Source organism: Oxyura jamaicensis, chromosome 1 (genome assembly GCF_011077185.1).
Source record: "Oxyura jamaicensis isolate SHBP4307 breed ruddy duck chromosome 1, BPBGC_Ojam_1.0, whole genome shotgun sequence".
NCBI classification, from domain to species: domain Eukaryota; kingdom Metazoa; phylum Chordata; class Aves; order Anseriformes; family Anatidae; genus Oxyura; species Oxyura jamaicensis.
The window spans coordinates 73,260,796-73,285,294 of record NC_048893.1 but is presented as its reverse complement, the minus strand read 5'-3'; the positions used below and the strand labels follow the sequence as shown (position 1 = coordinate 73,285,294).

The following is a 24,499-nucleotide window of genomic DNA, read 5'->3' as shown; positions in this document are numbered from 1 at the left end:
CATAAATTTTCACTTCTAAATTAGCATTTTAAATGCTGCTGCTGGTGGCTGCTCCATGGTATTTTTAATGTTTTCATTTTGAGTTGTCATCTGAGCAAATCCTAACCGCATGGTAATATATACAACAGTTGCCAAATTTCAGACAGTATGCAGAGAAATGAATTCAGTTTGCCTGTCACAGTCCACTCACTACTCAGCCTTTTGTCGCATGAGGTCACTTTGAAAAAGCCACATGCAGACCACAGATATTTCACCCACACCACCCCCTCACCTGAGAAGGACTGAAGGAACTAGCACCACAGTTTCAAACAAGGCCTACAATACTAGAGAATAACAATCTTGTACTTCAAAGAAGGCCTTCTATATTAGTATTTTCAAACAAAGCCCCAGATTTTCAAACTACTACTTTATAAATCATGTTAAGGCATCCTATTCAAATTCCATGCCCCATGAGGATAGCTAGTTTTGGAAACAAAACATTTTTCTGTAAATTGTCTCATGACACAGGATGTAAGTTATATACTTGGTATTTCACATTTTTGAAACCTAGTGATTTATTATTTTTTAAAACATATGAAGCATCAGCTAATCTCCATAGTTTATTCCCTCCTTCTTTAGGGAAATATTTACAAGGCAAAACTTGCTTCTCAGACCCTGATTCCTAGTCACTAAATTAATTTTCATTGACTTTAAACCAATGTCCTCAAGCAGGCATTTAAAAACTGTTATTTAACATACTAAAATTTTGGTTCCCTAAGATCTTACGTCTGATGCCGTAAGATCACCAGTTCTCAGACTTCTTAGATGAAGGTTCCATTCTTTTGCAATGGCCTGTGCTTCCCAGGGCATATCATGCATAGGAAAAAAAAAATAGAAAAAGAGCACACACACAAAACACCACAAAAAATGCCCTCTGCAAGTTCATCACACTGAAATTTCCTAAGCAGCTATTTTACAAGGGTCTCAGCTTACCCCACACAGACTCCTTACCTCTTGCCAGTTCTTCCCACATATTCATCTATTCAGACACAGGCAAGCACACATACTTCCCTTTCATATGAGCTCGCATATCCTTCCTCTCCATGCAGTTTTAAATATAAAGACTATGGACACTGTTGTCTGCATCTGATTCAGAAGAGCAGAGGCAGGGAAGAGATGCACAGTGCTCTAAAGATTGTGCAAGTGGATAGGAAGTACATGCAAGGAGCAGAAGGGTCACAGGTATGTCCATATCACATACGGATACGTTTAAAACTTCACTTTAACCTGCCTCCAGTGAAGCTCCCCACTTCACCTCTGCCTAGATAAGCATAACTGCAGATAAGCATGTCCATTTCACTTTTCCAATCAATTTTCTGCATCTCTCAACTGACAACCCTGAATGACTTCTGGCTTTCAGCTGCTCCTCAGTCAGTCCCCCAGTGATCGCTTCTTGTTTTTCTTTCTTGTCTACAGCACAGGTCAGAAAGGACTGATCTCTCTACAGATACAGATCTCTCTACACATGGGGCCCACAAGACAGGGCAGCAGCAAGGAACTGTCACTGAAAGCTCCAGGACAAACCTCCAGCAGGACCTGCTGAAAAGCTGGCACTTCTTGGGAAGACAGTTTGATGAAGTGCAACAACCACCTTGGGCAAGATTGGACAGGATGTGCTAACCTGTTTCTGTCTAGCATTTGAGTGTTCTCAGTACAGTTTTGTAAAGGAGTGTGGTGGTTTTACTCGGGTGGGTGGCCGAGCTCCACCACAACTGCTCTCTCACTCTCCCTCCTCAAAGAGGAACAGGGAGAAAATACAATGAAAAGGGCTCAAGGGTTGAGATAAGGACAGGGAAATCGTGCAGTAATAATTGTGATGGACAAAACAGACTCAGCATTAGGGAGACAGTAAAATTTATTGCCTATTAGTAATAGGCTAGAGAAGCGAAAAACAAAGGAAAGAAACCAAAGCACCTTCCCCCCATCCACCCTCTTCTACCTCCTCCCCCCGAGCAGCACAGGGGAATGGGGGAGTGGGGGTCTATAGCGCTTCTTCTCCACCGCTCCTTCTCAATCACTCTCATCCCCTGTGCTGTGGGGTCCCTCCCATGGGATGCAGTCCTTGCTGAACTGATCCGGCATGTGCTTCCCACAGGCAGCAGCTCTTCAAGAACTGTTCCCACATGGCTCTGTACCACAGGGTTGATCCCGCAGGAGCAAACTGCTCCAACCTAGGTCCCCCACGGGCAGCAGCTCCTGCCAAGTCACCTGCTCCTGCGTGGTCTCCTCTCCACGGGCTGCAGGTCTGGCCTGGAATCTGCTCTGACAAGGGTCTTCCACAGGCCGCAGTCTCCACCAGTGCAGGTCCACCTGCTCCACCGTGGTCTCCTCCACAGGCTGCAGTGTGGAACCGTGCTCCACCATGGTACTCCACGGGCTGCAGGGGGACAGCCTGCTTCACCATGGTCCTCACCACAGGCCGCAGGGGACTTCTGCTCCAGCACCTGGAACACTTCTCCCCCTCCTTCTTCACTGACCTTGGCACCTGCAAGGCTGTTCCTCACTCCTCTCACTCTCCCAGCTGCTGTGTGGCACAGCATTTTTTTTCCCTGTCTTAAATATGCTCTCACAGAGGCGCAAAGCAACAACACTTATTGGCTCAGCTCTGGTCAGCAGTGGGGCCCTTACCAAACATGGGGCAGCTTCTAGATCCTTCTCAGAGAGGCTACCCCTATGGCCCCCTGCTACCAAAACCTTATCACGTAAAGCCACTACAAGGAGGTCATGCTGGACTTTTGTCCCACTCAAGAAATTTAGAATACCACATTAATAGCATTTAAACATGGTCAAATGAAAGGCCAAAGATGTAAATAACTTATGAGCAACCAAACAGAATCAATATCAAAATACCACAGTGCTTTAAGACTACAGAGTCACCAACAGCCATATCCATTCCCTCTGTGAAGATGTGCCTATTCTGAGTGCTGATTCCCTGCTTAGCCCACTAAAACCCCCTGCCAGGGTTGAAATTCGGTATTATTTTCAAATAGCAATGCTTTCAATAAAGTATTCTATGAAATACTTTAACATTTAAAGGTAACACTAACCAAAGTGATTTAAAATAGATTCACAAACATTTCTACGCAAAGCATGTTATAAACCTCATTCCCGTTTTTGTCTAGATTATTATGTTTTCACAGCACAGATAAACAACCCTGCAATAAATGGAGAGGTCTTCCATATTGTTGATGCTAGCAGAAAATAAGAATAAGGACTCATATCTAGGGTATAGGTGGCACTGTCAACAAAAAACCTGTGTATCATTAAAAATAATGATTAAAAATAATGAATGACAGTACAGGCTGTAGCTGTACTTTTAGATGCCTTACCTTGCAAGATATGCATACACTTCTACTTTGATCTCTAAAAATGCTTATTCATCACTTTTCTAACTTTCATGGGTATTTAAGCAAACAACAGCATTGGTCTCAACTCAAGGCATTCTTCTTTTAATATGACCACAACAATGATAAGAAGGTGATAAGAAGGCATAAGGCTGGGGCTTGATTAACAAAATGCATCATAAAATTAGCATTCCATTTATTACAACTAATTCTTTCATCTAGATTGTAATGCTACTTGAGTAGAACAAGACCCATAGGGTTGTCTGTTTCTTGCGTCTTACTAAAACAACTTAGCATGTTGGAACATGCTAGGTTTTTTTTCTCACAATATATTGATTGGATGCAAGGAAGTGGTATAAACAATTATGACAAACTGAGATGTACTTGTAACAGCCATGCAAATGCTGAGAGTCTATATGACAGGTGGAAATAAATCTAAAGGGTTTCAAATTGAACACTGGGTTTCAAATTCCCCCACTTTCCCTTGGAAAAATTGCTGCCATGAGCAGTAAGTTTTAATTATCCAAAGCATGCTACCCTTGTAAGCTAAGTAATACAGATGAAGGAATTTCTTCTTGAAGCATATCAACAAAATTCCTCCGTGTTAAAACTTCTGTACCCAGAGCACCATGAGTTCAGCCAAATACATCAAGGTACACAGAAACTTGTCAGAAAGATGAAGAATGAAAATGAGGTTTCAATTTCTTAAGTAATACCAGGCATTACTAGAACTGGAACTTTGATGAAATCATTCTGTGGCAAACACCTTTCAATTATCTCTCAGAGTATTTTTCCTTATTACTTTGCAATTCCTTGCTCTCTAAGCAAGCTTACATGCAAGTGTGTACAAAATTCTGCCTCCTAAAATACTTTTATTTGTTGAACACTTGGAAGAATTAGGCAGGGGGGTTATCCATAATGCTTACTTTAACAAGATATTGCCATTGTCTTCTGCATAGTTTAATGCCCAGTAATAAGTCATCCTATGATAACCAAAATGCAAAAAAGCTGCAGTTTCCATTGTGGTAAATGTTTGTATGAAATGTTTTTCTCAAAACAGCTTTGTAAATGCATTTATTCTCTCAAACTATACTGACTTTAAATTCATCACACGTAGAACATATGAAGGTCAAGATTTGCTACTACGTCAGTCCTTCCTGTTAATAGCTTAGTATTACTAAGTATTTCTAATAGTATTACTAATCATTACTACAAAATGATTTATCACATTATTTATAATTAAAGCAATTTTTTTCATGGTTAGTTCAAAATATCTTAAGTGTATCCATATCTTTATCTCTGCAGAATGCCGGGGATGTCATATCACACATTTTTCAATCCTCCACATAGTTACATGAACATTTAGGCACAACTACAATGTGCTTTCAGCTACACGCATAGCATTTTATGACAACCTGCTATGCAATAACAACAAAAACTTTGTTTTTTGCTTTAAAAAAAAAAACAAAACACCATCAGTGGTGATATTTCAAGCACTAACCAACTATAAAACTTTAATCGCCTCTTTCACATTTCAAAAGAAAAAAAATCCCTCAGATACCACTTAGTTTCAACACATTAACGTTTCAAGCCTTTAATCACTTTGCAAAAATAATGACAAAGCCTTTACATCCGTAATAAGAACAAAACCATCTTTCAAAAATAAATATATCAGCATTCGTAGCCAAACTTGTCAGACCTAGACTCTTAGGACAAAGAGTTAAGTCTAACAGTACAAAGCAGAGGAATAGGCAAATAGTGCTTTCCTGCATAATTCAATACTAAAAACTCCAGAAATCATGAAAATTACCACATACACACTTTTTTCCTAAACTGCCAAAAGCTTACTATGAGGAAGAACATACCTTTCCTCTTTGAAAAACTTGCCTACTTGTTCTAGTCAATACTTGTTACAGAATCACAAAATCGCCTAGGTTGGAAGAGACCTCCAAGATTACCAAGTCCAACCTCTGACCTAACACTAACAAGTCCTCCACTAATCCATATCCCTAAGCTCTACATCTAAACGTCTTTTAAAGACCTCCAGGGATGGTGACTCAACCACTTCCCTGGAATAGGCTGCCCAGTCCCCAACAACCCTTTCAGTAAAGAAGTTTTTCCTATTATCCAACCTAAACCTCCCCTGGTGCAACTTAAGCCCATTCCCCCTCATCCTGTCACCAGGCACACTGGGGAATAGACCAATCCCCACCTCGCTACAGCCTCCTTTAAGGTACCTGTAGGGAGTGATAAGGTCGCCCCCGAGCCTCCTTTTCTCCAGGCTGAACAGTCCCAGCTCCCTCAGCCATTCCTCCTAAGACTTGTTCTCCAGACCCCTCATCAGCTTTGTAGCCCTTCTCTGGACTCGGTCAAGCACCTCCATGTTCTTCTTGTAGCGAGGGGCCCAAAACTGAACACAGTACTTGAGGTACAGCCTCACCAGAGCCGAGTACAGGGGGACGAACATACTACTCTCAGAACATACTACTTTTTCAGCCTGATGCATTCAATTTCAGAAAAAAAGTTAGCTATTCAATCTGAATTTTTTTTCCTCTTGACCGTTTTAACATAACTTAATCTTTGCAGTTATATTAAAAAAGGGAAAGAGCAGAGCAGAGCAATGAATTAATCATAAAGGAAATAAACCAATTGCAATACTAAAGTTTAACTCTTTCTTATTTAAGGATACATCAAGAAATACTCATACATTACACATTAGCCTATTGAAATTGCTTACAAAACAGACTGCAGTTGTGACCTTTTAGAAGGAATAAATAGACAAGACCAAATTAATATTTTTAGATAGTGTTTACGATATAAAATAAGCCACTAATAGCATTAACATAAATAATGCTTTTAACCCAACTGTAGTAATTGTCAAATACATTTAAGCTATGCTTTGCAGAGGTCCTAACTTAGGCTAGTTGCTATTTCTGAGCATCTCTATTCCTTTAATATTAAGGATTTAAGGTCACTTTTGACCAAGACATCATATTATTTCACAGAATTCCCATTCATTCGTCTTCTATGCTTTGAGACCTGGTTACTTAACGGAACACAACAGTTTCGTACAAAATAGTGAGTCAGAAGTTATGTTCTGGCAACTACAGAATAACCAGCTCACAACAACCAGAAAAGTCCAGTATTCTTTTTTCCTGAGCACCTCCGTATCTATCTTTGAAATATTTCTACCAAGGAAGCCTGTCCAAAAAGTTTCTTCGGCATGAAGTCATAAAGACACAGACTAATTCAGGTTAGATGGAAACTCTGGAGGTCACTTAGTCCAACCCTCTGCTCAAAGCACATCTGACAGATCAGGTAGCTCAGGACTACATCCAGTTGAGTTTTGGACATTTCTAAATGGAGATCCCACACCCTTTCTGCAGTCATACTACAGAGTGCCCCTCCAACAAAAGGATATATGAGACTTAGAATCCAGTCAGTTTGAAACCACCTTTTTAGAAAGAGAACAGATAGTCATTTTTAACATAACAGTAAATATGTCTCCCAATAAATGATGGTTGTCTACTCAAAAAAAAGAAACTTCACTGGCATTACATGGGCCTTTTAGATGTTGTATTGAGAAATAATGGGAAATCTGCATCAAAATACAATACACACCTTCCCCCCTCCCATACCTCCACAGGTTGGTTGTAGGTGGTTTAGAAACACTTTAAGAGGAAACGTGATGATGTTAGGTCATGGAAACCAACCTGTCTGACTTCGCTATCTCCAGTAACAACTGTTCGGACATTTACCCCCCCAGCCATTTCTATGCTTGCTATAAATAAACTCAAAAGAGCTCCCAGTCACATAATAGAAATTTGCCCCACTAAATATGGGTCAGCTAGACTACATTCTGACCTTCAATTAGGTTGGTATTGGCTGTGTGAAACACTTGTTTGTTGCAATTAACATTTGATAAATGCTTTATGAAGTTTGTCCTCTTTAATTAAACCTTTATCAAGCTACCATAACATCTGAAAGTCTTCTTCAGACTTGGGCAGCACAAATTAATGTAATCTTGCAATGTGCTTTGTATTATCCTTTTGCATGAATGCTCTTACACTGAGATAAACATAAGGTAACTTCTCTCAATGTACTGGGTCTGGCTGGGACGTTAACTTTCCCTGCAGCAGCCCATACAGTGCTGCGCTCTGCACTTCTAGCTAGAACAGCAGTGGTATCGCACTAGTGTTGTGTCTGCTGCTGAGCAGTGCTGGCACAGCATCAGGACTTTCTCTAACCCTCCTAGGGGGTGGGCAAAAAAGTGAGAAAGAAACATCACCAGGGCAGCTGACCTAAAACAACCAAAGGGATATTCCATACCATATTGAAACAAGGGATTACAAATTAGAGAGCAACTGATTAATAATAAATATGTAGGCAACACTCATTGCTTAATATGTGCTGCGCTGGGAAAATACAACGTTACATTTGCGATGTACTGTGCTTGTGCTGCGCTGGGAAAATACTTTTGCACAAGATGTACGTGCAAATACAGCATGAGAGAATGCACAGATCAAGAGTAAGGAGCAGGACAAGAGTAAGGAGCAGGACTAAAAGCTGCCAGCACAGATTTATGATAGGGAGTAAGGAGGAGGACTAAAAGAAGGTCACACTTGCAAGGTGCAAGTGTGACCTCAGACCCTGGGAACTGAGACAAACCAACCTTATGGATTGGACTGAGACCAAGGGCTCAGAGAGCATGCGCAAGAAGATAAGGTGAAAAGTTCAACTCTGATGAAGACATCTTGCTTCATCCCGACAACCACCTGGACGACCACCAGAGAATACTGTACAAGCGCAAAGGACTGATAAGCTAATTAGCATACAAAGTGAGAGTAGGTGGATTTGGGTAATAAATATGTATAGGCGTTAATTGAATACTCATTGTTCTGCTGTATAAATGAGATAGTTTGTCACTTTGGGTAAGCACATTAGGCAGAAGGATCCCCCGTGCATCCATCACGCTGTCAATAAAAGATACTTAATCACTAAAATTCTGACTTCGTTCTTTAAATCAATCTGGCGATCCAGATGGGACACCTCTCTGCTGGGCTGTAGGACCCACTTGGAATAGGACTCCCTAGGGTACCCCCAGTATTTCCCAGATGGACTCCTTGACTCAACGGATCACTGCGGAGGCTGACAAGGACCCCATCGCTGTAAGTGACGGTATTCTTTATTTTGGTTTGTTTGTTTGGTAGACCGGTCATTTGAAACTGCCCATAAGTCAGAAGACAAAAGTTAAACTTCTGCAGGGTGGTGTATACTTTTGTGGCTAGCACCTTAAGTGTATGTTTGATGTTGTTGGCATTCAATTGCTATTTGGAACCTGGCAAGTTTGCTTTTAAGGTTCATTTGTTACAGTGTTACTTATTTTGGTTTCCTGACTTATCAAATGTGCAATTTGATTACTGTTATTGTGATTTTGGCTATATTCTTGGTAATAACAGTAGGTTCTTGGTGTTGCTGTAGAAAGATACCCGCGTGCTGCATTTTGTAAGTGTTAAGTGTATTCTGTGAGTGTGAACTGGGAAAATGGGAGGAAGACAAAGTGGTGGTTTTTTAAAGAAAAGCCCTTTAGTATGTGTTTTGAGTCATTAGAAGGATATTGGAGGATCTGCTGGTGGAAGTGTGAACAGGAAAACATTGATAAAATATTGTAATCAATGGTGGCCACTTTAAAAGCTGGAATGTGGAGAAAAGTGGCCTTTTAATGGAACTTTAAACTATAATACTTTGTTACAGTTAATGTTGTTCCTACAGAGAAAAGGAAAATGGGATGAGGTGATGTACACTGATATGTTTTTCACTCTGAGGAATCACCCAGAGTGGCAAAAGGAATGTGGAATTAACCTAGCACCACAAGATCCCTTAATATTGGCAATGGAAAAAGATACGAGGAAGGATGGTGCTGGGAAAATGAAGAGATGTTGTTTGGCATGTAGTATTGGACAAAGATGTTTAAAATTAAGCGATCCAGAGGAAAGAATGGAGGATTTTGTTTCGCCTCTACCTCCCGTGCAGATAGATAGCAGTGTAGGTACCGAAACAGGAGCTGAAGGAACGAGAAATGATTTAGATCAAAAGGAATTTACTCTGATAACCGCTCATACAAGGAGCAAAGCAGGGCCAATAATTCAAGCCCCTTTGCGGCAAGCCATGGGAGCTAACGGGCCTGCCAAAATAAAGGTGCCCTTTACAACAAATGATTTAGATTCCTGGAAAGAAGCAGTAAAAGGGTACCGAGATGATCCGGAGGCAGTTGCTAAAAGATTTGAGCTAATTGTGAAGAACTTAGATCCAGATTGGAAGGATATAGAAATACTGCTGGCTGCATTATCCGAGACAGAAAAACAACTAGTAATTAAAACTCCTTGGACACAAGTACAGATTCAAACAGTAACGGGAGCTCTACCAGGCACGGTGGAAGTTCACATGCCTAGAACGGACCCTAACTGGGACTATAATGATGACAATGAGTATTGTTTGTTAAAAAGATACCAGGAATAGATAAGAATTGCTTTGGAAAATGCATTACCAACATCTGTTAATTGGTCAAGACTATATACAATAAAACAGGGACAATCTGAGACACCCACATAATTTCTTGACCGTTTAAGAACAGCTATGCAAAAGTGCACCACCTTAGATCCCTCATCTGAGGAGGGTAAACTCGTTTCATTATTCCTAGGACAGTCCACCAAGGATATAAGGCGGAAACTTCAGAAAATGAAGGAACCAGATATAAGAGATTTGGAAAGGTTGGTGGAAGAGGCTTGGAGAGTACTTAGAAACTAGGAAGGGGACAAAAGACAGAAATTAGGACAAACTATTACCGCAGCAACCGTAGCTGCATTGAGAACAAGAAGAACCCCTTCGAGTTAGGGGTAGGGGAGTTGGAAGACGGGGAGGACCTCAACAGCCCTTAAGATCAGATCAGTGTGCCTATTGTAAGGAAATAGGTCATTGGAAAGGACAGTATCTGAAGCTGAATGGGGCCCGACCTGTAATAGCTAACGTTTCTCCTGACCAATGAAGTAGACCAGGGGAATTCACCCTAGTGGATCCACTGGTTAAAATTAAGCTAGGGAAATTGGAACAGGAGATGGAATTTTTAATAGATACAGGAGCCTCTTATTCAGTGCTGAACCAGAAACTAATACCAGAAGATAAAGACTTTGTGACTGTGATATGAGCTACCGGCCAACAAGAAAAAGCCTTTTTCTTAAAACCACTGAAATATAAATTGGGAAAACAAATGGGGATACATAGCTTTTTATATCTACCTGGATCTCCAAAATCTCAAGATTTTGTAGGAACAAGATTAAGGTCAAGATTTGTAAGAACAATTAGAAGCAGAAATTGTCTTTGAAAAATGGAAAATGGAATTAAGCATAGAAGAACAACAACTAATAAATGTGTTGAGCTTGGCACTAATACAAACTGACCCTAAAAGTGAAATACCCTCAGAGATCACAGATCAAGCGTATCCAGGAGTTTAGGCCACCAAAGTCCCTGGAAGAGCTAAAAATGTGACCCCAATAATTATTAAAGCCAGGAGAGAAACCCGTTAAGGTTAAGCAATATCCTTTGAGGACAGAGGATAGGAAAGGAATTAAAGAGATAATGGATAAGTTTCTACAGTATGGATTATTAGTTGAATGTGAATCAGAATACAATACACTCATATTACCAATCAAAAAGGCAGATGGAAAAAGCTATAGGCTAGTTCAGGATTTGAGGGCCATAAATAAGATCACCGAGAATATACATCCAGTAGTGGCAAGCCCTTATACGTTGCTGACTAAATTAAAGAATAGTCACGTTTGGTTTACCGTACTGGATTTAAGAATGGGAAGACCCCGACTCAGGCAGAAGGACACAGCTTACGTGGACAGTACTACCTCAAGGATTCAAGAATAGCCCCACCATTAGCCCCACCATTTTTGGAAACCAGTTAGCAAAGGAACTCAAGATTTGGATGCCTCTGGACACTGAAGGGGCTTTGTTACAATATGTAGATGATCTCTTAATAGCTACCGAGACTAAAGAAAGTTGTATTCAATGGACTGTAAGTCTCCTTAATTTTCTGGGTTTAAATGGATATTGGGTCTCCCAACAGAAAGCCCAGCTGGTTCAACAACGCGTGACCTACTCAGGAGGACAATGAGAACTAGGATCTGAATGAAAGGAAGTCACTTGCCAACTCCAGAACCCCAAACAGTAAAGGAGCTACGAACCTTTTTAGGAATGACAGGTTGGTGTCACCTTTGGATTTATAATTATGGACTAATGGTAAAGCCTCTATATGAATTGATAAAGAATAATCAGTCAAAATTAGTCTGGACTGGAGAAGCATGAAAAGCCTTTAAACAACTTAAACAAGAATTGATGCAAGCCCCGGCTTTGGGATTACTGGATCTCTCTAAACCCTTTTGGTTGTTCTCTCATGAGAGACAAGGGATAGCTTTGGGAGTACCAGCACAAAGATTGGGTCCCTATAAACGAGCAGTAGCTTACTTCTCTAAACAATTAGATGAAGTAAGTAAAGGATGGCCTGAATGCCTTTGGGCTGTTGCAGCTGTTGTTATCAATATACAGGAGGCTCGGAAGCTTACAATGGGACAGAAGAGGATGGTGTTAGTCTCCCATACAGTCTCAGCAGTCTTGGAACAAAAAGGAAACCATGGGCTTTCACCACAGAGATTTTTAAAATATCAAGCAATATTAGTAGAACAAGATGATGTGGAAATTGTGGTCACTACTGTTGTAAATCCAGTTTCTTTTCTTAGCGGAACTCTGGATGAACCAATAACACATAATTGTATAGATACAATGGAGACTGTGTATTCTAGTCAACCTGACCTTAAGGAAGAACCTTTAGAAGATGCTGACGAATCTTGGTATACTGATGGAAGCAGCTTTGTGAAACAAGGACAACATAAGGCAGGGTATGCCGTTACAACCACTCAACAGGTAATTGAGTCCAAACCATTACCCCCTGGGACGTCCGCCCAGAAAGCAGAGATAACTGCTCTTACTCGAGCACTGGAACTAGCAGCAGGAAGGAAAATAAATATTTGGACAGATTCTAAATATGCATATTGCATGGTGCTTGCTTACGGAGTGATTTGGAAAGAACGTAGATTGCTGACCACTCAGGGAAAACAGATAAAACATGCTGAAGAAATTTTAAAATTGTTAGATGCGGTAAAACAACCAGAAAAGGTAGCTATCATGCATTGTCGGGGACACCAAAAGGAGAATGCCGATTTTGAAATTGGAAATCACTTGGCAGATCAAGAGGCTAAGCAGGTAGCTGGATTAACTGAAGTGAAGGCATTGTCTTTGATACCAGACAGTAAGGTCCAAACTATATACATAAACCAAAAGCCAAATTATACAAAAGAAGACTTAAAATTAATTGAAGGTTTGAAAGGTAAAATGAAACCAGATGGATGGGTATATTTAAAAGATAACCGAGTAGTAATACCCTCTAATTTGATATGGCTTACAGTTCTTACAGAACACAATGAAACACACTGGGGGGCTGACACATTGCATAAGAGCCTGAGTCAGACATTAGTGGGACGAAATATACAACGATAAAACAAGTAACTCAACAATGTAGCATTTGTTTACACAATAATCCCAATACTAAGAATATAATAAAATTTGGAATAATTGGTAAAGGAAGTTATCTGGGACAACAGTGGCAAATTGATTTTTCAGAACTCCCCACTAAAGGGGGGTATCGTTATTTATTGGTTCTGACTGACACGTTTTCAGGATGGCCGAAGCCTTTCCCTGTCAAACAAACAAAGCAAGAGAAGTGGTTAAAGTCTCGTTAAATGAAATAATACCATGCTTTGGGATTCCAGTAGCAATGTCTTCTGATAGAGGTTCACATTTTTGCATGCAAGTGGTACAACTGATAAGTAAGATTCTAAGGATAGACTGGCAACTACATACTCCTTATAGACCGCAGGCAAGTAGACAAGTAGAAAAAAAGAGCATTCAGGAAAATGGAGAGAGGATTCTAATCACTGTCCAGCATGATACAAAGGAATTAAGCAGAGTTTTGCAGAGAGTAAAACAAGACAAATCACAACTGGTGGGATGCCCTCTTTGGATGGTTGCCAACTGCAACCGGGATTTTGAACATATTATCTCACCCAATTATTGTTTTATTGATATTAGTTGGTATAAGTTTAATATTGTCTTTTTTTATGCTCGTTTGGAACTAGAAATTATTACAATGAATGGTGATATTAGCCTCCTTGACAAAAGTACATGGCAAGGCTTTGAGGGATACATATCATAGAGACTGGGAAGAAAAATTGTTGTATTAAGTAAATGAATTTACTAGATTTTGCAGAAAAGGGGGGACTGAAACAAGGGATTAGAAATTAGAGAGCAACTGATTAAGAATAAATATGTAGGCAACACTCATTGCTTAATATGTGCTGCGCTGGGAAAATACAAGATGTACGTGCAAATACAGCATGAGAGAATGCACAGATCAAGAGTAAGGAGCAGGACTAAAAGCTGCCAGCACAGATTTATGATAGGGAGTAAGGAGGAGGACTAAAAGAAGGTCACACTTGCAAGGTGCAAGTGTGACCTCAGACCCTGGGAACTGAGACAAACCAACCTTATGGATTGGACTGAGACCAAGGGCTCAGAGAGCATGCGCAAGAAGATAAGGTGAAAAGTTCAACTCTGATGAAGACATCTTGCTTCATCCCGACAACCACCTGGACGACCACCAGAGAATACTGTACAAGCGCAAAGGACTGATAAGCTAATTAGCATACAAAGTGAGAGTAGGTGGATTTGGGTAATAAATATGTATAGGCGTTAATTGAATACTCATTGTTCTGCTGTATAAATATGAGATAGTTTGTCACTTCGGGTATGCATGTTAGCTGGAAGGATCCCCCGCGCATCCAGCGCGCTGTCAATAAATGATACTTAGTCACTAAGAAATTTTGTCGTTATTCTTTAAATCAATATGATGTCACACTCGGCAATAAAAGGTGGAAAAAGGAAGAAGAAGGGAGGGGTGGGCTCTCATTGTGAAAACGTCTGTCCTCCTCCCAAACACCAGCTACGTGTGTTGAGGCCCTGCTTCAAGGACGTGGTCAAGCATCGCTCATTTGTGGGAAGTAGTAATTTCTTTCCCCTGCACTTTCACATAACCTTTACTTGTTTTGTTATTTCCTTTCCCCCTCCCTCTTCCCCTTTCCCTTTCTTCCCTTTAGTTGAATTGTTTAATTAATAATAATATTTCCTTATTTTTTTTTCCCTTTAATTAAATTATCCTTATCTCAACCTGTGAGTTGTTCTTTCCTTTACTTCTTCCCCTCCTCATTTGAGGAGGGGGAGTGAGAGAGCGGTTGTGGTGTTCAGCTGCCTAGCACGGTAAAACCACCACACTCAAGTAAGTTTTTTCCTGCACAGACACAAACAGCAGATACAGTAAACTCACACAGTAGCTTAAATTTCAAACTATATACACTTACAATAGCTTTTAACCAGTTAGTTTAGATTTATCATTGTTCATTCAATTCCATTGGAAATTCATAAACTCTCGACCCACCCCTCTTCAGGGATAAAAAAAATGACAAAGGTGCGATTCTGAATTAATCATCCATTTTGGTAGGATGTGCAAGTCTGTGCCAATTAAAAAGCCTTGACAGAACTGGGACAAAATCTAAAACATCACTTTTACCCTGAAGGCTATTTCTGCAGATCACAGTAACTACTGACATCTTATATTGCAGTTCTCTTCACAATTTATATTGTACAAAAAAAAAAATCCGTAATAAGAGTAAAGATATAAAATCAAAATACTGTGAACAAAATACTCAGATTACCTCCCAGAAGCTATCACTAGAAACTTCTACTCCAACGGAATCATCGTAGGAGCCAGACATTTCTATGTATGGTGAGCTTCCAAGTATTCACAGCTCAAACACCTTCAGAATCTGTAAGATAAAAATATTTATGAGCATTATTAATGAAAACCAGGTATCAATTAGAATATAAATTAAGTACCATCTTTAAATTCTTGGATATCTAGGGGTGCAAAATACAAACATGAGGTAAGCACAGAGGGTATGTAAATAAGTGCATTTTGCAAGAGAGTATTTTTCTACAACACAAATATCATGATAGAGCCAGCTGTGTTGTCCAGAAACTGTTCAATCCAGCTATCAAATATCACTGAACTCTTAAATTTATGATTTTGTATCTTTTTTTTTTTTTAAAGAAGTTTGAACAGCACCATCTTCACTTATAAGGATTCTACTTCAGAGTATTTTGTAAAAGACCATCAGCTGACCTTTACTATCTGTACAGTAACTTTCACTGCTCGCAATTCCTTTTTCCCTGGAAATCTACATTATGTGATGAAACTCACTGGAAATATTTAAGACCAAGAACAATTGCAGATTTTTCAGAAGAAATAAGTGCAATTTCTATAAGAATCTTAAATTCAAATCATTTACTTGAAAGCTAAAGACACCCACAAAAGCAGACAGCTTCCTCTCTCAGCAGCAATGTAAAGCAAAAAGCTACAGGAATACCTTTGGAGCTGCTGAATTCAAATTGCACAAGATAAAGCCAGCCTCCTTCCCAAAAGGCTTGGTACATACAATAACCTTACAGACCCAGTTACTTCACCCAGTCACTTGTGACTAGACCTCTTACTGGGCTAGTTAACTAACTGAGCTGCTTGTATTTTCTAGCCAACACTCCCCTATGGATTTTAAAGCAGAGAATTGATTCTAAATGATGGTACTATGCATATTTCTTCTATTCCAAGTGTACTAAGATGTTTTGGGTACCATGACTGAAAGTCTCCTTCAAGGTGACAATTACTTTCCCTATAAGTTGAAACTCCCACACCTAGTTTTATTGCTTTTTATTTGTGACATATCATTATTTCATTTATATTATTGTTTGTTTTGCTGAAAGTAAATAAGTCCAAACGCTGACCTTTAATAAAGTCATTTCTTTAACAGTTACAGTGTTACCACTTACATAGAAACACCTTTATGGAAAAAAAAAAATCATCTATCCTCATAGAAGGGGCTGACTGTTTATAGAGCACTGTGTATAAAAAACTATTTTCACGATAAGCTAACATTTAAGATAAGCATCATAAACAGTCCTGAGACAAAAATTCAGACACTAACATCCACAAAAGCAGTTTTCAGGGTGGAGGCCAAGAGGTAAGGGAGGAAGGAAACAGCTTCCTCCTGCAACACACACATGCAAAATCCCTGCCTTATCTCTACTGATACTTGAACAAGTCCGCTTAGAATTCTCCTGTCAAGCTTGCCTACAGCTAGAGCTACCTGTGAATAAATGGAATCAACAGCCCCCCCCACCCCCCCTTCTGGAATAAATAGGCTACAAGGTGAAGCTCCCTCCTTTTGCCCTGTGAATTTTGCAAAAATGCCATCTCAAAAGTGCCTACAAATCTGGCATAGCTTGCAATCTTAGTGGTTAAAGACATGCTGCTGAGAGAAACAGAACTGAAAACCTTCCGGGCTGAGGAGGAAGGTAACATTGAATTCACATTTCTTGGATACTCCAAAAATGTCTGTGTCAGAAGGGTATTTGCACCCCACTCACTTCTTACAGAAGCACACAGCTCTTTGGATGGTTGCATCACAAACAAGGCAGAGAACTGCTCTGGCTGGAGAGACGAGCACCTTCTACTGAACAGTTTTTCATTTCATTCACTTCCATAATCTAATTCCCGGAAGACTTAAATAGCCCTAACACTGAACACAGAACTGAGGACTAACAATTGATGTCCCTATTCTAGATTTTATTTTGAAAAGCTGGCCAAAAATACAGGAAGGGTCCTGCAAGGCAAGGCAACCTGCAAGTCACAGCAGCTGTTCTATTAAAAACACCCCATTTTCTCCATAAATGAGTTTTACAAGCTAGTGTAACAATCTTCACATTACTCTGTTGCTAATTACCAAGGCTTTCCCATATGTGCTTGTATGGAACCAAGAGGGAACAGGTGCATTAAAACACTATTTTTTATTATCAGTTTCTTAGCAGCCTACATGTAATTGGAACATATTATTTTCAGGTAAATGTCATCCCTTGCAATTCTTACAGTAAAGAAAGCAAAGATTACGTGTATGCATTTCTGTTCTCCAATAACCTTTCCCAGATATCAACACGAGAAGGGTACAAGAGTGATATAAACTTGCAAGTAGTTGGATAAACTCAAAAGAATAGTTTGACATTAAACAGCTTTTTCCAAGAGCCTGCTTGCTTTCAAGTTTTCACAAAAAATAAGACTATGCAGAGGTACCTTTAAGCATAACTCCTGATATTTTTTATCTGATCAAAGAGACGGAATTTAAAAGACAACTTGCTAGATCAATAATCATTGCTAGCTATTTTCGCAGCCATTTGTCTCCTCTTGCTGTCTTCCCATTAAGGCAGCACAAACGCTCATGTTACTCTGAAAGCAGCAGTGAATGAAGCAGACATGGCCCAGGAATGCTATGCAGAATGCAAGGGAACAAGGTTCCAAAGGTTCTTAGACAGGTTATGGCTGTTTTTCTACAGCTGTCACAGGAAGATCTTTTAACCAAAGTGTTTGCTACCATTTGAGAGAGATCAGACAGACAGTTGTAGAGTTCAGTGTCTCAGAAAAAGAAACCTTCATGCCAGAAGTAAACACAAAGACAAGTTTCAACAAATACCCCCCCACCCCCCAAATAAATAAATATATATTTTCCCCTCCAGCTACAGAAAAAGACAAGAGTGAAATTATCCTGAAGTAACAATACAGTGTCAGCTTACCTTTAATAAAACAGCCTAGGCTGTACTGGCACTGGAAAGTTTAATCTGGAAAGCTACACAGAAAAATTGGAAAAGCTGAAACAGAGGCACAGGTTGTGCGGATTTTTTTTATTTTTATTTTTTTTTTAATTTTATTCCTCCGAAACTAAAGCGACATAATACACAAGCTATCCTTTTTCCACAGAAGCATGAAAATAATCAGCACTCAAGAAATTCTGATATATTTAAGGTTTTCATATGCCAAATACTAGGCTGTGAGAAAGTATGAGCAAGTGTATTTATGGAAATATTATGAAGTCATAGCAACAACTGGCATAGAAAAACACTATTTATACAGCACTACTTAAAAATAAACTGAATACTGAGATATAACATCAAGCTCTATGAGTCATGCTACTCTCATGCAATAGAATTATTATGGCAGCCAGTTCTTTATCACGTTTTGATAGAGTTTGGTTCTCCCATCCTTCAAACATTCGCAAGGGTTTCACAATTAAAGGTAGTTACTTTTTATAGTTAAATGGAAGACTCTGGAAATCAAGGTGTCAGCCTTGGAACAACTAAGGCTGACAGTATAAAATCCAGGCAATTCAGATCAGTAAGATCAAAGAGAGATGGCTTCTGCACAGGTCCTCCACACACATCTTACATGAAGTTGAGGGTTTCTTTGGTCAGCGAGGTCGTAAGCAGCAAACTCGCTAAGCAGCTTAACTCCCTAAAATAGCAGGGTGCACATACCCTGTTCCTGTATTCCCACAACCATTTGGCTTCAAGCACTCCTACCTTTATCTTCCTTCATGGCTCCAGGCCCTCCCTCTCTGGAAGTACCTAGGCTGCTTTTTTCTTGTCCCTCAACTACTCCCTGCGCAAATGGTAGCCCAGTGCTCTGATGGTTCTGCCAACCTCCACGCTGACTTGCCAGCCAGCTCAGCAAATGAAAGTGGCCATTACAGCGCCCATAACAACATTTTCTTGAGCAGGTACATAAATCTGTGTCACACCCACCCAGCTCCCTGCTGTCCTGAGGCAGGTAAGAAATGTGCATCTTCATCTCTGCTCTTCTTTAATGTGTGCCTGAAGGGATGAATTGATTTAAAAATGATGGAAGGAGTAGCATGGCAGGCTGGCTGCCAGTGAGAGAAGGTAAAGGCGCCAAGTCTCACTTTCCTCAGAAAGCAAATTAAAGGCCTTCACTGAATAGAAACAAGCTCCCAGTCATGTTCTGTGCCTGCTCCTCAACATGCTTTTGGCCAACATAAATATTTTAGCTTTCATATTTGTCAGGATATTTTCTTTCCCTGTGCCAAAGAATTTAGGATTTTCCATTAATAAATTCTCAATACATTACTAATCATGAGGTCCAAAGATCTTAAGCAAGCTTTTACCTGTGTCACCACAGACACAAACAACCAAACATGAAACAGCATGGAGAAGGCCTTACCAGCTCATAGCCCTTGCTGTCTTTTGTCATAAAAAGGCCCAGCACACATTGGTTAAGAGAATTTATATAGGCTAAAAATAAACGATGAATTGCAACGGAGAAGAGTAACTGGATAATAAATAGTAAATACTACAATAGCTACAAAAATGGTACAGGCAAGCAAGGCTTGTATTTCTCAACTTAGTGATTTTTGAGCAATATTTTTAAAATTAGGACATTAATCTTGCATACAAGGAAACTGAGCAATAAACAAATGAACCTCCTCTTTAGGGAACATTCTAGCAGAACTATACGCTAAAGTCCTTGAATTTCTTCTCTACTGCTAGTGCCCTCCAGCATGAAAAGATTTGCTATCAATATCCTGAAGGATAAGACTCATGAGAATTTTACAAAATATTAATAATAGGCGAGCAGACTTTCAGACTGCACACATCATCTGAATATGCTGCTTCTGCACTCAAGATGTTGGCTGTCACGTTGTTACCTTGAAAACAATTTACAAAACTCAGAAGTGGTTGCTTCACTCACATTAAAAACACTTTTTTTTTTCCTCTTTTTCTTCAAGGTGTCAGGTGGTAGAGATTAACACATCACACAACTTGCAAAAACCCATGCAACAAATGCAGACTTAAGGTGTTACAATAACCCAGTCAACTCCAAAGCTTCTCAAGGTATTTTCCAACAGAAAGATGAAAAAAATACATAAAGGCATTCTTCAGTTCATCTCTGAGACCCCCAAAACAGATTAATTTTTCACGATCTCAGCCCTCTCATGTAGGGCTGTTTGTTGAAAGGTAAGATTTTAATGTTTAGAACCCCTCAGAAGAGGTCTATTTTGATTAGAAACCTTACTGCAATTCAAAAGGATTTTTTTTAAAATTAAAAAAAAAAAAGGTAAAAGGTCTCAGTGCTGCTTACTGAAACCTACAGAAAGACAGACTAGATTTTGAGTCTGATATTCCAACAGGAAGGATGTCTGCAGATAAAACAGTATTTCAGGTACATGAAACCTGAAGGCAACACCCCAGCCTTGTCCTGCAAACCTGATCAACATTTCCCAAAATGTACAACCCAGATAACAGGCCAGAGACAACACTTTTCATGCCTCATTTCAAGAGCTTAACCAGGATGGAATGAACTATCACACGTTCTCAGTGCCCACACAGCAATGATTCTCCCTCCAGTTATTGTCTCAGCTGTGATAGGCTGCTTTAAAACAAGGCAATCGCTCTCTAGTCCGGGTGACAAATTAGTCTACAATCAAGAAAGTTTCAGAGTCAGAGGATGGCGGGATCATTTAGCAGGATCAGCTACAAGATTGGACCAGATTGCTCAGAGCTTTATACAGTTGAGTCTTGAAAACTGGTGAGGACAGAGACTGCATGAGCACTCCGTCTACTTTATCTTGGTGTTTAACTGTCTTGGTGAGATGGAAGAAAAATTAATAGTATTTAGGAAACCAAATAGTCTCTTCAACTACCTACATTGTCCTTGTGTTTTTTTAAGGACTCTTTACAAACGAGCTCAAAGACCAGCCTCTAGAAGGCAAAAGCACCTGTTCACATTCCCCTTTAAACTTTTTTGTATGTATAGGGTGGCTTGTCACTCTAGATCTGACTCAGCAGCATTCCAAGTCTGATGACTAGAGAGTGAAACACGAATAAGGACACAACTCAACTTGGATTAGCTGCTCATAAGAACTTTCAGCTATGGTATTTTTCCTTATTACTCATTTAAATCTGACGGTTGTTCCATACAGAATAGCAAGAAAACAGAACTTCATTGTACAGAAACAAATGTCCCATGCTTGAAGTGCTTTTCTGCTATGCGTAGCTACCACAGATATACTTTACAAAAAGTCTGTCTTGTATTTCATGGTTAAATACAGCAATTTAGACATTCCTTCCTCTTTTATTCTGTCCAAACAACTTGTTCTATGAGAGCTCCTGACTTCTTCAGGGTTGCAATTTGTGGATTGTTTGCATGGACAGAAAAATATAGAGTTTTTCTAAAAACTATAAACTTATATAACAAAACCTGTTAGAATAACAGCTACCAACATTGAGAAGTCTGTAAATGAATAAGACAAGTTAACTACAGAGGGTTGGTTTATGCATTCAAGTGACATGAAGGAGTTTTAAAACCCGTATGCATCAAACCAAGGTTGCTCACTACTACTCAGTGCTGTGAACTCTTCTAATTGCAATCAGTAGCTGCAAGTGCATGTTATTAATAGAAGTTAAGCCTCAGACTTTTGAAGCTATAGTCTCAAGTCAATAACTTTGGGTTAATGCTTATTCTCTAATCTATAAAATCAGGAGAATAGCACTCTCTTTCATTTTAGAAAGTTCCTTTGTTTCCTCCAAAAAGCAACTACAGCACAAATACCAGAGAAGAGTCTGTAAAAGGAAATTGAATCACTACTTCCAGTGGAATTCAGACTGTATGTACGTAAGTCAGCAGAGCCAGACACTACATGAGTTTTTGAAAGATGACAGCAACCTGTTTGGTGAATCCCATATCCTGAGCACTGAGGCAAGGAATCTAACAAACGCCCACCAGCATGATCAGTACTGCACACACTCCCCTGCGACTGTGAGCAGTATTTATTCTTTTCATTTCTAGCTTGAATAACCAAGTATTTTGCCACCTAGACATTCATTCTCCAGTTAGCAAGAAAGATTAACCAGTACAGAAGCTACTAGCTTGTGTTAGTCATTCACAACTTCAAGTAAGAGTAACGAGGGATTCCTCACGTCTGCATTGCACCTAAGAGGTGGGATCCAGCTGGGGACTGCTGGTGCGACCCCATGCAGGAGAAAGACAGGCACCTCTTGAGCAGCCTCAGGCAGTCCCAAAACCATGGCCAGCCATCCCCTTCTGCCACAGAAGAACTGTGAAGGAAAGTGACAGAAAAAGGAGGAGGAGGAGAGGAATCCATCTGCAGCCAAAGCAGAGGGAAGCAGAGGAAAGGTGCTTCAGCAGGTACATGGCTACCGCTGGGTCCCCCACTGCCCTGGCCCCAGGCAGGGATCAGATGCTGCTGTTAAATGCTAATTAAGTAAGAAATAAAACTGAAAGGAAAAAAAAAAAATGAAACAAACCGCAAGGAGTCAAGAATTTGCTTCAAGACAACTTCCTCACAGCTGTATACATTCACCAATATCCACGTTCATTAAATGCTACATTTTTAACATGCAACAAAAAACAACTGAAAATAGCATTAGCTCACTGCCTTAATAGGCAAGCAATGAACAAATATTTGGTTCATTTCTAGCACACATCAGAAGATCACAAAATTACCTTGTTACTTACAACATCTTGAAACAAAATGCAGCTATGCTCACTGGACTATCTCAGTTTAGACTCTCCAGGCACATCCAACCCTGTGTGACTGATATTTTATGATGTATACATTTTACAACGTATAATTTAAGGCAGAAGAACAGCTATTTTGGTCATTATATTTTATTAAGCACAGTTTGAATATTTCCTTAAATAAATGAAACAGACTTACTGTTTAAATGTGATCATCTTTGAATAACACAGAGTGCAGAAGCATGTCTCTGAAGTGCAAGACAACAGCCCAAACACTGCCACACATCTTCAGCCACACCAGTATGTTTCATTGCAGTGGGTTTATGTGGCAAGGTTTTGGTAGCAGGGGGCTATATGGGTGGCTTCTGTGAGAAGGATCTAGAAACTGCCCCATGTTTGGTAAGGGCCCCACTGCCGACCAGAACTGAGCCAATAAGTGATGTTGTTTGTGCCTCTGAGAGCAGATTTAAGACAGGGAAAAAAAACACACTGCGCCACACAGCAGCTGGGAGAGTGAGAGGAGTGAGGAACAGCCTTGCAGGTGCCAAGGTCAGTGAAGAAGGAGGGGGAGAGGTGCTCCAGGCGCCGGAGCAGAAGTCCCCTGCGGCCTGTGGTGAGGACCATGGTGAAGCAGGCTGTCCCCCTGCAGCCCATGGAGTACCATGGTGGAGCAGGGTTCCACGCTGCAGCCCGTGGAGGAGACCACGGTGGAGCAGGTGGACCTGCACCGACGGAGACTGTGGCCTGTGGAAGATCCCTGCCAGAGCAGATTCCGGGCCAGACCTGCAGCCCGTGGAGAGGAGACTACGCAGGAGCAGATGACCTGGCAGGAGCTGCTGCCCGTGGGGGACCCAGGTTGGAGCAGTTTGCTCCCGAGGGATGGACCCCGTGGTACGGACCCATATCTGGAGCAGATCTTGAAGAGCTGCTGCCTGTGGGAAGCCCACGCTGGATCAGTTCAGCAAGGACTGCATCCCGTGGGTGGGACCCCACAGCACAGAGGACGAGAGTGACTGAGAAGGAGCGGCAGAGAAGAATTTCTATAGACTGACCATAGCCCCCATTCCCCCGCGCCGCTCGGGGGGAGGAGGTGGAAGAGGGTGGATGGGGGGGGAAGGTGCTTTTGGTTTCTTTCCCTTGTTTCTGACTTCTCTAGCTCATTAGTAATAGGCAATAAATCTTACTATCTCCCTATGCTGAGTCTGTTTTGCCCATCACAATAATTACTGCGTGATCTCCTTGTCCTTATCTCAACCCTTGAGCCCCTTTCATCGTATTTTCTCCCTGTTCCTCTTTGAGGAGGGGGAGTGAGAGAGCAGTTGTGGTGGAGCTCGGTCACCCACCCGAGCGAAAACATCACATTCATACATGTATAATAAGTATTAAAGTATTATCTCACTCAAGCACTCTTGAGAAGATAGGCACAAGTTATGAGCCAGTGTTTTTCCGTTCAAAAACGGAAAGCTCAACCTGACAAGCTACCTTGTGCAGGGAGGATTATTTTCAT

At 40.5% G+C, this 24,499-nt stretch overlaps 1 protein-coding gene and 1 long non-coding RNA gene across 10 annotated transcripts in view; one reads left to right on the top strand and one right to left on the bottom strand.

Annotated features, from left to right (window-relative positions):
• PACSIN2 (protein kinase C and casein kinase substrate in neurons 2) overlaps positions 1–24,499 on the bottom strand; it is a 58,681-nt gene that overhangs the window by 18,249 nt on the left and 15,933 nt on the right. For 8 of the 9 annotated variants that reach the window (XM_035310651.1, XM_035310666.1, XM_035310621.1 and 5 more), the window contains exon 2: positions 15,272–15,382. In XM_035310651.1, the coding sequence (XP_035166542.1) occupies positions 15,272–15,331 (60 nt within the window). In that variant the 5' untranslated portion in view covers positions 15,332–15,382. Of the gene's footprint in view, positions 1–15,271; positions 15,383–18,233; positions 18,312–24,499 lie in introns of those variants that run through there. The other variant, XM_035310630.1, reaches the window with a different exon arrangement.
• On the top strand, positions 8,807–22,610 carry LOC118156668. Its single transcript, XR_004746371.1, has 3 exons — positions 8,807–9,145; positions 9,387–9,392; positions 22,597–22,610. It is a non-coding gene; the product is annotated as an uncharacterized LOC118156668 (long non-coding RNA).